Consider the following 17,494-nt stretch of genomic DNA (forward strand, 5'->3'; position numbering starts at 1 on the left):
AACTGAACTGGAACTGAACTAGAACTGAACTAGAACTGAACTAGAACTGAACTAGAACTGAACTAGAACTGAACTAGAACTGAACTAGAACTGAACTAGAACTGAACTAGAACTGAACTAGAACTGAACTAGAACTGAACTAGAACTGAACTAGAACTGAACTAGAACTGAACTAGAACTGAACTAGAACTGAACTAGAACTGAACTAGAACTGAACTAGAACTGAACTAGAACTGAACTAGAACTGAACTGGAACTGAACTGGAACTGAACTAGAACTGAACTAGAACTGAACTAGAACTGAACTAGAACTGAACTAGAACTGAACTAGAACTGAACTAGAACTGAACTAGAACTGAACTAGAACTGAACTAGAACTGAACTAGAACTGAACTAGAACTGAACTAGAACTGAACTAGAACTGAACTAGAACTGAACTAGAACTGAACTAGAACTGAACTAGAACTGAACTAGAACTGAACTAGAACTGAACTAGAACTGAACTAGAACTGAACTAGAACTGAACTAGAACTGAACTAGAACTGAACTGAACTAGAACTGAACTAGAACTGAACTAGAACTGAACTAGAACTGAACTAGAACTGAACTAGAACTGAACTAGAACTGAACTAGAACTGAACTAGAACTGAACTAGAACTGAACTAGAACTGAACTAGAACTGAACTAGAACTGAACTAGAACTGAACTAGAACTGAACTAGAACTGAACTAGAACTGAACTAGAACTGAACTAGAACTGAACTAGAACTGAACTAGAACTGAACTAGAACTGAACTAGAACTGAACTAGAACTGAACTAGAACTGAACTAGAACTGAACTAGAACTGAACTAGAACTGAACTAGAACTGAACTAGAACTGAACTAGAACTGAACTAGAACTGAACTAGAACTGAACTAGAACTGAACTAGAACTGAACTAGAACTGAACTAGAACTGACTAGAACTGAACTAGAACTGAACTAGAACTGAACTAGAACTGAACTAGAACTGAACTAGAACTGAACTAGAACTGAACTAGAACTGAACTAGAACTGAACTAGAACTGAACTAGAACTGAACTAGAACTGAACTAGAACTGAACTAGAACAGAACTAGAACTAGAACTGAACTAGAACTGAACTAGAACTGAACTAGAACTGAACTAGAACTGAACTAGAACTGAACTAGAACTGAACTAGAACTGAACTAGAACTGAACTAGAACTGAACTAGAACTGAACTAGAACTGAACTAGAACTGAACTAGAACTGAACTAGAACTGAACTAGAACTGAACTAGAACTGAACTAGAACTGAACTAGAACTGAACTAGAACTGAACTAAAACTGAATAACGTAGTGTTTTGTGATAGGTCCAATCACCATCTTCATCATCTTTCATAATAAAATGAAGTCTTAGAATTTGGCACATAATTGCAAAGTCGATTTTACTTAAAATTAAAAATATATATTTTTTTACAATAATTTTCAAATAATTATATACTAATAGTGTTAATATTATTTTTTAAAAAAATTAATATTGGAAAAAACTTAATTACTTTAAATATACAAATAATGAAAAGAAACCTTTAGCTGTATTACGGAAATACTCATCATATTCATTCAGTTTTGGTTATAATTGCCCCATTGGTACAATTCAGCGGTGTATCTTTGGAGGAGTTGGAAGTTTGAGTTGGTGTAGTCGGTGGTGAAAGTTGACCAACAGTATGCACCTGATGTTGCTGTTGTTGTTGCTGCAAAAGTTGCTGCTGCTGTTGTTGATACGAGGGTGGTGTTTGATTTGAATTGGGTGATTGTGATTGTTCCATTAAACTGGTTACTGAAGGCATCATATTGGCAACTAAACCATTCATAGTACTGGCGGTCATATCCTGAGCTTCATTTTTCAAACGAACACTTGCTGCAGCGGCAGCAGCATGATGATGAGCATTAGTTAGCGTAGAGTGGTGATGAAATGATAAAGGCGGCAAATGAAGGCCGGGAAAAGCTAAACCGGCAGCAGCGGCGGCATGTAGCGATTGTAATAAGGCAGCAGAATGTTCTTGAGCTTTACGTCTCAATTCGGCAACGGATGAAGAACGTGGATCACAATTGGAATGTGTGGAATGAGGTGGTGATTCTGGTGAGCTGGTGGCAGAAGAACAGGAGACTGCCACCGAATTGGCAGAGGAATGAGGAGGCTTTAGGGTGCAACAAGAACAAAGTCCTGGAAAAGAGGGTACACCTGGAAGGAAGAACAAAAGGAAATATTAAAACTTTGAAGAGCTTGATTGCTTTTAATTTGATAAAAAGTTTTGTTATTTTGTAAGAAGCAGCTGCTTCACTAATTTAACTAAAAGCTTATAAAATCAAAGTTGTCAATGTCTATAAAGTTTAGAAAATTTGTCAGCCAGATATTGTCTTACAAAAACATAATCAATCGATAAAGATTTTTGTCAAGGACATTAATTGCAATTGACATGGTGGAAAACATTGATTGAGTAGCTGCTGTCTGTTGGGAAATTTTCAATTTTATTACTAAAAGAAGATGAAATTTTTTTAAATCACTTCCAGTTTTATGCCACAATTAGAATTGCTTTCTTAAGGGGGTGGTTGCTTTGAGGGGAAATATCCTATTACATTAAGTTTATACAAATTTGATAACTTACCTTTTAAACCAGGAAATAGAGGCTGTTGTGAAAATTGTGAGCTAAGTGAAGCCAAATGTGGTGGTAAAAATAATGATGTGGCATGATTTGGACGCGCTGTTGTACCAGCGGCACTAGCTATAGATGTTGGTGTATCGTTGAGTACAGGTCGGAAACCACAGTTACTGCAAAGAAATTAGAAATAATTGTTATTATTAAAATATTCAAAAATTGAGTAATTTTTAAAATGACGACATTAAAAACTTTCTAACTTTAGTAATTTTTAAGAGATCTTTATAAAATTTGTCGTAGACATAGAGGAGAAGTTAAACTTTCATAAAAAGATCTTTCGAAAAGATTTGTATAAAGTTAGGGCCTTCTACATAAGATCAAAGTTTGCTACTTTTGCCTTTGAACTTATTTCAGCAGACATTTTTAAAAAATTCTTTTTAATTATTCTTAATACTAGAAATATACAACTAATTAATTGTCTTAATTTTCATTGTCTTATTTTATAAGTCCTTAAATTTATAGAAAAATCTCTTTCTTAAAAATGTTTTTTAAAAAAAAAAACAAACAAAATAATGAAATTTTTAATAACCAAATTAAAGCAGTATTAAATTATTCATTAAGTAATTAATAATAATGTACAATGAAATATGAAAAAAACAAAATAAGTATATCAACACAATCAAATTTTTAACAAGTGGATGAGAGAAAACAAAAAAAAAAAAAAATACACAACCATTCGCATACAAACACACACACTTGTGTTCATGAATTTTCCAACGGTTTCATTAAAACGGAAATTAAATTTAACATCCTTCGAAAGTTAAACATATAGGCAGGGAGAGAAAGAGTAAGAATTTTTAATTTACATACACACACTCCTACAAGCCTCTCCCTATAAGAAAACATGTGTTTGGCTGTATATGCAAATTAACCATGTATGTACATATGTATGTATGTATTTGGCCCAAAGGCTTTGATTTCTTTTTTTTTATATAAGAGCATGTGTGAGTGTTAAAAACAACAATAAAAATGAAAAACTTTTTGACGTAATAATTTCAAAAATCTTTTAAAAAGTTTGATTATTTCCTTTTTTTATTTTTGCTAATTAAAAAAGTTAGCGTGTGAAAATTTTTAATTTTATTAATTAATTACAAAGAGTGAAAACAAAAAACACAAAAAAAAAACGTTAAAACTTTGTCTTAAATTTGTTTAACAGAGAATTAAAATGCAAAGTAGAAATCTTCTTTATTCATTTGTCTTTTATTTTCTATCCTCCAGACCAATTAGTCCTGACACAACAACTGTAGCAAACACTTGTAAAATCACAAGATTTACTTTCTTCATTTTGTTTTATTTCGTAATTTGTATGAAATCTCTCTCTTTTGTCTTTATTTATTTATTTACTTGTACTTCTCAGTACAGTGGGATGAACTAGTTTTCTAGAGAAGACAATACTTTAATATAGACTAGAGTGTGGACTAGACTATAAACTAGACCATAGATCAGATTATGGACTCGACTATGGACTGGGCTATAGACTAGACAATAGACCAGGCTATAGACTAGACTATAGACCAGATAATAGACCAGACTATAGACTAGACTATAGAATAGAATATAGACTAGACTATAGACTAGATTAGACTATAGACTAGACCAGACTATAGACTAGACTTTATACTAGACTAGACTATAACTTGACCAGACTATAGACTAGACTATAGATTAGACTAGACTATAGACTAGACTATAGATTAGACTATAGACTAGACTATAGACTAGACTATAGACTAGATATAGACTAGATATAGACTAGACTATAGACTAGACTAGATAGACTAGACTCTATAGACTAGACTATAGACTAGACTATAGACTAGACGATAGACTAGACTTAGACTAGACTAGTAGACTAGACTATAGACTAGACTATAGACAGACTATAGACTAGACTATAGACTAGACTATAGACTAGACTATAGACTAGACTATAGACTAGACTATAGACTAGACTATAGACTAGACTATAGACTAGACTATAGACTAGACTATAGACTAGACTATAGACTAGACTATAGACTAGACTATAGACTAGACTAGACTAGACTATAGACTAGACTATAGACTAGACTATAGACTAGACTATAGACTAGACTATAGACTAGACTATAGACTAGACTATAGACTAGACTATAGACTAGACCTATAGACTAGACTATAGACTAGACTATAGACTAGACTATAGACTAGACTATAGACTAGACTATAGACTAGACTATAGACTAGACTATAGACTAGACTATAGACTAGACTATAGACTAGACTATAGACTAGACTATAGACTAGACTATAGACTAGACTATAGACTAGACTATAGACTAGACTATAGACTAGACTATAGACTAGACTATAGACTAGACTATAGACTAGACTATAGACTAGACTATAGACTAGACTATAGACTAGACTATAGACTAGACTATAGACTAGACTATAGACTAGACTATAGACTAGACTATAGACTAGACTATAGACTAGACTATAGACTAGACTATAGACTAGACTATAGACTAGACTATAGACTAGACTATAGACTAGACTATAGACTAGACTATAGACTAGACTATAGACTAGACTATAGACTAGACTATAGACTAGACTATAGACTAGACTATAGACTAGACTATAGACTAGACTATAGACTAGACTACAGACTGTACTAAAACTGAACTAGAACTGAACTAGAACTGAACTAGAACTGAACTGGAACTGAACTAGAACTGAACTAGAACTGAACTAGAACTGAACTAGAACTGAACTAGAACTGAACTAGAACTGAACTAGAACTGAACTAGAACTGAACTAGAACTGAACTAGAACTGAACTAGAACTGAACTAGAACTGAACTAGAACTGAACTAGAACTGAACTAGAACTGAACTAGAACTGAACTAGAACTGAACTAGAACTGAACTAGAACTGAACTAAACTGAACTAGAACTGAACTAGAACTGAACTAGAACTGAACTAGAACTGAACTAGAACTGAACTAGAACTGAACTAGAACTGAACTAGAACTGAACTAGAACTGAACTAGAACTGAACTAGAACTGAACTAGAACTGAACTAGAACTGAACTAGAACTGAACTAGAACTGAACTAGAACTGAACTAGAACTGAACTAGAACTGAACTAGAACTGAACTAGAACTGAACTAGAACTGAACTAGAACTGAACTAGAACTGAACTAGATCTGAACTAGAACTGAACTAGAACTGAACTAGAACTGAACTAGAACTGAACTAGAACTGAACTAGAACTGAACTAGAACATACAAATCTTATGAAAGCGTTGTAAAAGTCTCAGCAAAATATTGTCTCACTGTAATTAAGCCTAAAGCTAATTGTTGTTGAAAATGAAATTGCTGAAGCTTTTTCAATTTGTTCTAACTTTTTTGAGTATTTAGTTGAGTTTTTTTTTTTTTTGTTCTTGACGAGGAGGAGATGTATGATGACTACGATGATGATGTGTGCTAGCACGTTATACATTCGGAGTGCTGACAATATGCCTGAATGTGCACATAAGAAAATCTAATTACGACCAAAGGATGAGTGCTTAATTATACGTAAACAATTTTGTTTTTACTCCGAGAGTCTCGAGCAATGAAAATGTACGTATGTATGTAGGTGTGTGTTTTTTTCAAATTCACATTTGAGCTTTCCATTGCCAAGTACTGTTGGCAAAAATTCTTAATGAAATGTGGGGAAAGTGTAGACAGAAAAATGTTTCAAAGATTTTTCCACATACACAAATCTAAGTTTTTTTTCCAAATGCAATTAACTACATTTAGGGGTGTAATTATAGCAGTAACTAGCTATTAAGGATTTTTGAAATTCACTTTATTAATATATTTTATGGAACTTATGGATTAAGGAGCATGAACTTTTTTTGTATGCTTAGAAATATTTCCATATCTGCTTTATGTAATGCAAAAAAGCCTTTTTATTATATTTGCCCTCTAAGTGGAAAACCCCTAAACTTTAGCAATCATGTCAGTACTACCCCTATGTGTTCTTGTTAACTTGTTAAATCAATTTGAAACACAAAATTCCTATTTAAGTCTCTTTTTCTTTGGTGAATGTTTTTCTAGTTGAATTTTGAGTATGATTAAATATCCTACGGCCAACAACAACAACAGCAGCAACGATAAAATACCATTATAAAATGCAAAAACCATCAGAAATTACTCCTGACTTCCCCCCAAACCAACCAACCAACCATACTCCACCCACCATCACCTTATCATGACCATCAACGGCAGCATCGTCATTTTAAATTCTCTTTCTTTCTTTCTAAATTGTGTACTAAATAAAAGTGAACAAAAAAAAAAAAAAAAAAAAACAAAAATAATTTCATTTGAAAAATATGAATAAAAACGAAATGAGAAAAAAGTTTATTTAAACTTCATAACCACTAGGAAAGAACAGAATATGGAAAACCAAAAATACCCCCGAATAAGATTAAAGAAAAATTTTATAAATCGCGAAAATATGTGAACATTTTTTTTTTTGAATTGAATATGTTATAAAAGCGTGGAATTATATAATGAAAATTTCATTTCAATTTGTGGCTTTTACGATTCATTTTTGGTTTTTCACTTTTAAGTTGGCAGTTGATATAAAATCCATTCAAATAAAATAAATTAAATGACATGAATTACGATGACATTTGGTAAATGTCGTTGATTTCAGTATATATAATTATTTTGTCATGGAGTTTGTAACGCTGTGGATTGGTTAAAAATTAACCTTTCAATTGTCAATCTAAAAAGATACTAGAGTTTAGTCTATAGTTCAGACTATAATCTAGTTTATAGTATTATATAGTCCATAGTCTAAACTGAAGTCTAACCTATGATTTCAAATATAGTCTAATATATATCCATTGAGTTTGGTCTATACAAGACTTTATTCTAGATTATAGTCAGTCTTTAGTCTATTTAGCCTGGACTAATGCCAGTCTATAGTCTGCACTAACTATAGACAAGACGATAGTCTATAATCTGGACTAAGGCCCGTCTATAGTCCGGACTATAGTCTGGACTAAATTCAGACATTAGACGAAACTATACAACAGTCACAGACTGTAGTCCAAACTATAAACTAGACTATAGTCCACACTATAGATACTAGAACTGAACTGGAACTGAACTGGAACTGAACTGGAACTGAACTAGAACTGAACTAGAACTGAACTAGAACTGAACTAGAACTGAACTAGAACTGAACTAGAACTGAACTAGAACTGAACTAGAACTGAACTAGAACTGAACTAGAACTGAACTAGAACTGAACTAGAACTAAACTAGAACTGAACTAGAACTGAACTAGAACTGAACTAGACTGAACTAGAACTGAACTAGAACTGAACTATGAACTGAACTAGAACTGAACTAGAACTGAACTAGAACTGAACTAGAACTGAACTAGAACTGAACTAGAACTGAACTAGAACTGAACTAGAACTGAACTAGAACTGAACTAGAACTGAACTAGAACTGAACTAGAACTGAACTAGAACTGAACTAGAACTGAACTAGAACTGAACTAGAACTGAACTAGAACTGAACTAGAACTGAACTAGAACTGAACTAGAACTGAACTAGAACTGAACTAGAACTGAACTAGAACTGAACTAGAACTGAACTAGAACTGAACTAGAACTGAACTAGAACTGAACTAGAACTGAACTAGAACTGAACTAGAACTGAACTAGAACTGAACTAGAACTGAACTAGAACTGAACTAGAACTGAACTAGAACTGAACTAGAACTGAACTAGAACTGAACTGAACTAGAACTGAACTAGAACTGAACTAGAACTGAACTAGAACTGAACTAGAACTGAACTAGAACTGAACTAGAACTGAACTAGAACTGAACTAGAACTGAACTAGAACTGAACTAGAACTGAACTAGAACTGAACTAGAACTGAACTAGAACTGAACTAGAACTGAACTAGAACTGAACTAGAACTGAACTAGAACTGAACTAGAACTGAACTAGAACTGAACTAGAACTGAACTAGAACTGAACTAGAACTGAACTAGAACTGAACTAGAACTGAACTAGAACTGAACTAGAACTGAACTAGAACTAAACTAGAACTGAACTAGAACTGAACTAGAACTGAACTAGAACTGAACTAGAACTGAACTAGAACTGAACTAGAACTGAACTAGAACTGAACTAGAACTGAACTAGAACTGAACTAGAACTGAACTGAACTAGAACTGACTAGAACTGAACTAGAACTGAACTAGAACTGAACTAGAACTGAACTAGAACTGAACTAGAACTGATCTGGTATAGACTAGACTATAAGTTAGACAATAGTGCAGACCACATATAGACTAGACTGGCCTAGAAAAAGTCTAGACCAATTTATAAACTAGATTAGACTATACTCCAAACTATGGATAAGACTATAGACTTGACTATGGTCCATACTATATACTATATATAGTGCAAACCATAAATTATACTTTATTGCAGACTATAGACTAGACTATAGTCCAAACTGTAGACCAGACTATAAACCAAACCATAGTCCACAGTATGAACCAAGTAGTTTGGTCTATAGTATACCTGGACTATATCATTCCCTATAGTTTAAACGAAAGAGTAGATAATATTACAGACTATTGGTTGGAGTATTGTCCATACTATATTCCAGTCTACAAATAACAGTATAGATTACTATAGTGCAGACAATCTATATCTATAGATTTAGACTATCTTACAAACTTTAAAGTATAATCCAGTTTGTTATAGTCCCGACTATATACTAGACGAAAGTCTAGACTATGTATAATGCAGACTATGAAGACTATAGAACCGACTATAAACTATAAGGAGGCCTATAATCCAGACTATAGTCGGTATCGTTGATTCTATAGTCTCCCACTCAACTAGAAGTTGTTTAATTGCAAGAAATTAAGTAAAAGCAAAGTTTTTGCTGGGAATTTTTATATATAAATAATTTTGCTTTATAAGAAACTGTTGAGGAACCCTTTGATTTAATATATTTTATTTTGTAATAAAATACAAAATCTAGTGTCATAATATTTCTCACAAAACACCCGCATTTAAAATTGATCACATTAAAAATTATTAAGAAATTTAACTCGCAAATGTGTCGTAAATAAACGAGAGTGTGTGTGTGTATATATAAATAAAATCCAAAATCGTGTCAATTATTATGTTTTCCAATTAAATAATTAAAAACACTTAAATGATTATAATTATTTAAGAGACGAAAGAGATAGATAGCAAAAGAAAGAAAAAAAATGTGTTTTACATGCAACCAATTCATTAAAAATTCTCATTACGAAAAGAAACAAAAAAAATACAGTGGCAATGATCTCTCTTCCAGCAGTTTGTTGCCATTGGAAATGGTTGGTTGCAATTATTAAAAGGCCTCCCATATTTATATGACTCTTAATTAATTCTTAATTGAAGTAAATTAAAATATTTTTACTGTCTAATCGTATTATTCATAAACATTCAATTACAAACGAATGAATACATATGTATGTATAACCATACATACACACATAGTTATAAACAATGTATGTATAAATAGATGAATGAATTTAATATATTAGGGAGGCTTCCTAATACTTATAACTTGAAAGCTAACACTGTAAAAATTGTTTAAAGGAATTAAAAAAAAAGTGTTTCTTGTAAATTATTACCATCCTAATATTTGCTCTGTTTAAAAAATATATATAAAAAATGATTGTCATCATACAATTACAATTTTTTTTTTTTAATATTTTAGAACTATGCAATATTATATCATGTTTCTATAAGGCCTCAGACTACTTTGGTGGTGGTTTAAAAATGCCTCTGCTGATATTTTCCTTTTTTTAATTCATAAATTTCAATTGCAATAGTTTTTTTGTTGATGTCGTTGATAATAATGTTGATGATGTTTTATGATTAATTGAAATGTTTCATTTATCAGACGTTGCTTATATATAAAAAAAACATATTAAATTTATACAAGTTTGTTTTTGTTATTTTATGTAATTTTTAGTTTATTAATTAATTGTAGAAATTGAATTAATTTATGTTTACATAGCAATTAAATATAAAATACAAAAGCAAATTAACAAAATATTTTAAAATTGTTTCTAGTATTTTTTAATTTAATATTTTAATTGTTGCAAAAAAAAAAAGTTATTTATTTTCATAAACCAATTGCATTTAAATATAATTATGAAATTCTTTTAGCTCACTGAGTTTAAAATATTTCGTTAATAAATTGTATGGAAAATAAAACAAAAAATTAAAATAATAACAATTAATTTGACATTAACTTGAATTAACCAAATTGTAAACTCGACTTTAGCTAGGTATATAGCCAATACTATAATCCAGATTATATCGTACACAATATTTCACTATATCTATTCAAAGCTAGATTATATAATAGTATTATAATACAGACTATACAATGTACTTTAGGCGAGGCTACACTATAGACCACATACTTATCCATAATATAGACAAAAGTATAGAAGTTATACCAGACTTTAAACGAAACCTTAATCTGGGCTATTGAGTAGAATATAGTCCAGTCAATAGAGGAGACTAAAGGCTACACTATTATCCTTATTATAGACTAGAATTCTGTCCAGACAACATACTGGACTAAAGAGTAGACAATACTGGACTCTAGTCTAGTCTATAGTCTAGTCTATAGTCTACACTATAGTTTAGTCTATAGTCTACACTATAGTCTAGTCTATAGCCTACACTATAGTCTAGTCTATAGTCTACACTATAGTTTAGTCTATAGTCTAGTCTATAGTCTACACTATAGTTTAGTCTATAGTCTAGTCTATAGTCTACACTATAGTCTAGTCTAGTCTAGTCTATAGTCTACACTATAGTCTAGTCTATAATCTACACTATAGTCTAGTCTAGTCTATAGTCTACGCTATAGTCTAGTCTATAGCCTACACTATAGTCTATTCTATAGTCTACACTATAGTCTATTCCACAGTCTACATTATAGTCTATTCCACAGTCTACACTATAGTCTAGTCTATAGACTACACTATAGTCTATTCTATAGTCTACACTATAGTCTATTCTATAGTCTACACTATAGTCTAGTCTATAGTATACACTATAGTCTATTCTATAGTCTACACTATAGTCTATTCTATAGTCTACACTATAGTTTATTCCACAGTCTACACTATAGTCTAGTCTATAGACTACACTATAGTCTATTCTATAATCTGCACTATAGTCTACACTATAGTCTACACTATAGTTAAGTCTAAAGTCTACACTATAGTCTATTCTATAGTCTACACTATAGTCTATTCCACAGTCTGCATTATAGTCTATTCTACAGTCTACACTATAGTCTAGTCTATGGACTACACTATAGTCTAGTCTATAGACTACACTATAGTCTAGTCTATAGACTACACTATAGTCTAGTCTATAGACTACACTATAGTCTAGTCTATAGACTACACTATAGTCTATTCTATAGTCTACACTATAGTCTATTCTGTAGTCTACACTATGGTCTATTCTATAGTCAACACTATAGTCTATTATATAGTCTACACTATAGTCTATTCTATAGTCTACACTATAGTTTATTCCACAGTCTACACTATAGTCTAGTCTATAGACTACACTATAGTCTATTCTATAGTCTGCACTATAGTCTAGTCTTTAGTCTACACTATAGTCTACACTATAGTTTAGTCTAAAGTCTACACTATAGTCTATTCTATAGTCTACACTATAGTATATTCTATAGTCTGTCTGCACTATGGTTTAGTCTATTGTCTACACTATAGTCTAGTCTATAGTCTACACTATAGTCTAGTCCATAGTCTACACTATAGTCTAGTCTATGGTCTACACTATAGTCTAGTCTATAGTCTAGACTATAGTCTAGTCTATAGTCCACACTATAGTCTAGTCTATAGTTTACGCTATAGTCTAGTCTGTAGTCTACACTATAGTCTAGTAGAGTCTAGTCTATAGTTAAAACTATAGTTTAGTCTAGTCTGGACTATAGTCAGAACTAAAGCCTAATCTATAATCTGAACTAAAGTCTAATCTATAGTCTGGACTAAATTTTAATCTAAAGTCTGGACTGGACTATTTGTTTATTTATAGTCTAGTCTATGGTCTGTACTATAGTCTGGACTATAGTATAGTTTTTAGTCAGAACTATAGTCTAGTCTTTATTCTGAACTATAGTCTAGTCTTTAGTCTGGTCAGTATTGTATTGTAGTCTAAATTCTGGTCTGCACTCTAGTCTAGTTTGTAGTCGGAAATCTAGTATATTCTAGATTATAGTCTGCTCTGTAGTATAGTTCATAGTTTACACAATAGTCTGTACTTAATCTAGTCTACTGTCTGATTTGTACTATAGTCTTGGTCTATTGTTTAGTCTATTTGGATTGTAGTCTAATCTTTACTTTGAACTATAGTCTAGAGACTATGTAATATATAGTTCTGCTACAAACATACATACATATGTATATACATTTTTGCGCGAAAATAAAACCTAACCTAATAGTAGTAGTCCTTAGAAATTAAATTGAGTGTATGTAAACATGTCCTTACGGATCATTAATGATGTCTTTCTCTACTCGATATGTGGCGTATGTTAAATGTTTTGTATGAAATTGAGGCAAACAAAATAAAATTATTGCCAACTTAACGCCTTTTGGTGCACAGTGGTAGAAGTAAAAAGAAACCCCACTAAACACCACAGGGGGGCCATAAACAATGACAGAACAAAAAACAAAAAACACCAAATACAAAAGGACTTCTTCTGTATAGCCAAAAGGCATACAAATGTCTGCTGCTAAACTAGCTTGAAAAAACAGCAAACAGGAAAATATAAAAAACGTGGCCATTGTGTTTACAACAATTCTGCTTACAATTATTAAGTAGAAAAAAAAAGATAAACAACATGACTTTGTTATTTTGCAAAATAAATGATGAAAGTATGAATGAATGAATAAATGATTTTATTTATTTATTTATGTATAAATAATGACGCATAAACAAACCACAAAAACACTCAATATTATGTATAATGATGATGATCCCTTATTTAGACTTTGATTCTTAGTGTCTGCTGGTTTCTATTATTCCTTTGCAAATATGTCAACATATTAAGCATGTTAAGGGGAGGGGATAGAAGAGGGTGTTACGGTTCAATAAATATTCAATAAATGAAAATTGTTTATTCAAATTAGTTACAATAATATTGTAATTGTGAATTACTTTGTTAGTTGTTTATTTCTGTTCTGTTCTAAACTATCTGCTGATAGTTTAGAAAAAACTATGGAAATGGTGTAGGGATTAAAGCATTAAATGGTCTATAGGCCACCGAATAATTGCACTTGATCTGGTATTCGTTATAAAACAGAAATATCACAGATTTAACATTAATTTCGTTTTCGAAATATATTCGTTTTAATTACGAATGCCTCCGTCTAGGACTCTACTTACTGGAAAGTCGAATTTCACTAGAAATTTGAAATTTCTCTGAATATTCGAAATTTTACTAGGAATCCAAAATTTCATGAGAAATTTTATTAAAATTTGACTGGAAAAAATTCTATAATCTATAGTTTGGACTATAGTCTAGTCCATAGTCTGGAAGATAGTATAGTTTATAGTTTGGACTATAGTCTAGACTTTAGTCTATAGTCTGGTCCAGTCTAATCTGAACTAGAGTCTAGTCTTTAGTATAATCTTTAGTATAATATATAGTCTGCACTATAGTCTGCACTATAGTCTGCACTATAGTCTGCACTATAGTCTGGACTATAGTCTGGACTATATTATATAATTGTAACTAATTAATCAAATTAAAATTTTTTTTCTAATCTATAGTTTGGACTGTAGTCTAGTCCATAGTCTAATCTATAGTTTAGACTATAGTCTAATCTGAACTATAGTCTGGACTATAGTCTGGACTATAGTCTGGACTATAGTCTGGACTATAGTCTGGACTATAGTCTTATCTATAGTCTGGACTATAGTCTTATCTATTGTCTGGACTATAGTCTAATCTATAGTCTGGACTATAGTCTGGACTATAGCCTGGACTATAGTCTGGACTATAGCCTGGACTATAGTCTGGACTATAGCCTGGACTATAGTCTAATCTATAGCCTGGACTATAGTCTAATCTATAGTCTGGACTATAGTCTAATCTATAGTCTGGACTATAGTCTAATCTATAGTCTGGACTAAAGTCTATAATATATATAATAATCTTTAGTCTAGACTCTAGTCTAGTTTATAGTATGGAATTTAATCTATTCTAGATTATAGTCTAGTTTATAGTTTACTCTATAGTCTGGGCTAAGTCTAGCCTACAGTCTGGCCTATACTATCGTTTTGGTCTATTATATAGTCAACAAATTCGAAATTTCACTATAAATTGGAAATGTCACTAGAAATTCGAAATTTATCCAGAAATGCAAAATTTCGCCAGAAATTTAACTTTCACTAGAAATTTGTAATTTCACTAAAAATTTAAAATTTCACCTAATTTCACTTGAAATATCCAATTTCACTAGAAATTCCCATTTTCACTAGAAATTTCCAATTTCACTAGAAATTTCCAATTTCACTAGAAATTTCCAATTTCACTAAAAATTCCTAATTTTACTAGAAATTCCCAATTTCACTAAAAATTCCCAATTTCAAAAATTCGAAATTTCACTAAATATTTGAAATTTCACTAGAAATTCAAAATATCACGAAAAATTTCAAATTTCACTAAAAATTCTAAATTTCACTAAAAATTCTAAATTTCACTAAAAATTCGAAATTTCACTATAAATTCAAAATTTCACAAAAAATTTACCATTTCACTAGAAATTCATAATTTCACTAAAAATTCAAAATTTCCCTTGAAATTCATAATTTCACTAGAAATTCAAAATTTTATTAGATAATCGCAATTCAACTAGTAGTAATTTTAACCTTAAATCTATTTTTTAATATACAATCGAATTTGATTTTTTCAAAATTATTTAAAAATTTAAAAATTTTTTTTAATTTGTTATTATTATTTTCTCTTTGCAGTTTAATTCTTGCCTCTAATAAAATCGGGTAAGTCCTTTTCATTAATTTTTAATTGAAAATTTTTGCAAAAAATCACAAACTCAAACGAATATTAAAATTTTAATTTCCCTAATCCTTAATAAATCATTGTACAAACACCTCCCTGAGACCTTGTCATCAAACCGAACGACCTGTAATGAGTTTTCAACATGAAAACAAACAAATTGAAATAGAGCTTATTTATTTTACTTAATAACCCCTCCTGTTGTCCTTTCATAGTACATTTGAAAATGACAACAAATAAATTTTATTATAATGGCCGTTCTTTTGAAGGAAGTGTTTATATACATACATAAACACACGGAATCCCTCTCATAAATTTCAAATTGTTTGTTGCTTGATACTTGTAAAATTATAAAAACATTTTCATCATTATGATCTGCTAATTGCTGGCGTATCATTAAGCCACTTATGTTTTAAGGATACAAACACTAACAATCCAAAAATTAAGGGTAACAAAAAGTTACAATAACTTTTACAGGGAAAAGAAAAGGAGATTTTATTAATAGAATTCTGTTGAGGATTTATTTAGGAATTTGTCATTGTTGTCACCCCACTTTTAGTAAAAATGAGGGTGTAAAACTCAAATTTGACTATAATTGCAAATGTTTCTTATTTTTTTTTTTTAAACCAGCAATTAACCAACAACCTCACAGTTTGATTTGTGAATTGAAATTGGAGTTTGCAGTTTAAAATTCTGATCATAAAACGTTTTGTTGTTAATTTACAGGGTGTTTTGTTTGTTAATCACTTCAGTTGCTTAAACTTTTAAATTGTTTGCACACTTATGTATGCAGTATGTTTTCCTTTGTTGTTTGGTCCAAAGGAAATATTTGCCTTAATGTTTTCTTTTTTTAAACAATTTAACCACTAACGTATTAAGCAGCTAGCAGTTTGCCTCGCATAAACAAAGTCAGTGTTAATCTTAAACGGATATGGCTGAAATTTTAGCGGAAACATAATGCCAGGCGGAAACATTAAGATCTTTTCTTATTTTTTGTTGCTGTTAAGAGTGTAATGATGCCTAAATTGTCTCACACACGTGTCTTACATTAAAACTGTTTGTTGTTTATTAATCAATATCTATACCTTAATGTACTTACGTTTCATTATTATTGTTGCTACTGTTGTTGTTGTTATTGCCGTTATTATTACTGCCCGCTGTGTTCGAACTGCCAAATGTTCCAAATATATGAGTACCAAACTGTTGGGCAGCATTGGCTGTATTTAAACTGGTAGTGGGTGTCGTTGATGCGCTACTTGAACGTGTTGACAATGATATGGGTCCACCCACTTCTATGGGTGAATCGGTGTTTCGCGAATTAGATGGGCTATTGGTAGGATTACGTGGTGTTCTAGCCCCTGGTGAGGGTGAACCGGCACTTATAGAGCCCACTGATTGTGAGCCTGAATGTCCACTGTTCATTTGATTCGATGACAAAGGCCTTTCGTTGTCTGAATCCATGCCCGTACCACCGTGAGGACTTAGGTGTGATGATCCTGGTCCTGGGCTATGGGAACGTTGATGATGTGGTTCATCATCATCCATTTCACCGGTTATATCAGGCGAGGATTCGCGGCTGTCATGAAGCTAGAAAGAGAAAATTTTTGAAATTTCACTAAAAAAAGAAGTTTCACAAAA

The 17,494-nt window shown here is 31.4% G+C and overlaps 1 protein-coding gene across 1 annotated transcript in view; it reads right to left on the bottom strand.

Annotated features, from left to right (window-relative positions):
• Positions 1-1,361: 1,361 nt before the first annotated feature.
• The window catches only part of LOC119603013 (diencephalon/mesencephalon homeobox protein 1), a 95,618-nt gene continuing 79,485 nt past the window's right edge, over positions 1,362-17,494 (bottom strand). The window contains exons 6-8 of the mRNA XM_037954866.1: positions 16,956-17,443; positions 2,666-2,829; positions 1,362-2,241 (exon numbers count right to left, since the gene is read on the bottom strand). Of these exons, the coding sequence (XP_037810794.1) occupies positions 1,616-2,241; positions 2,666-2,829; positions 16,956-17,443 (1,278 nt within the window). The 3' untranslated portion in view covers positions 1,362-1,615. The remainder of the gene's footprint in view (positions 2,242-2,665; positions 2,830-16,955; positions 17,444-17,494) is intronic.

This window comes from Lucilia sericata, unplaced genomic scaffold, assembly GCF_015586225.1.
Source record: "Lucilia sericata isolate MDLA Ls3-8-SP2 unplaced genomic scaffold, ASM1558622v1 Contig000270F_arrow, whole genome shotgun sequence".
NCBI classification, from domain to species: domain Eukaryota; kingdom Metazoa; phylum Arthropoda; class Insecta; order Diptera; family Calliphoridae; genus Lucilia; species Lucilia sericata.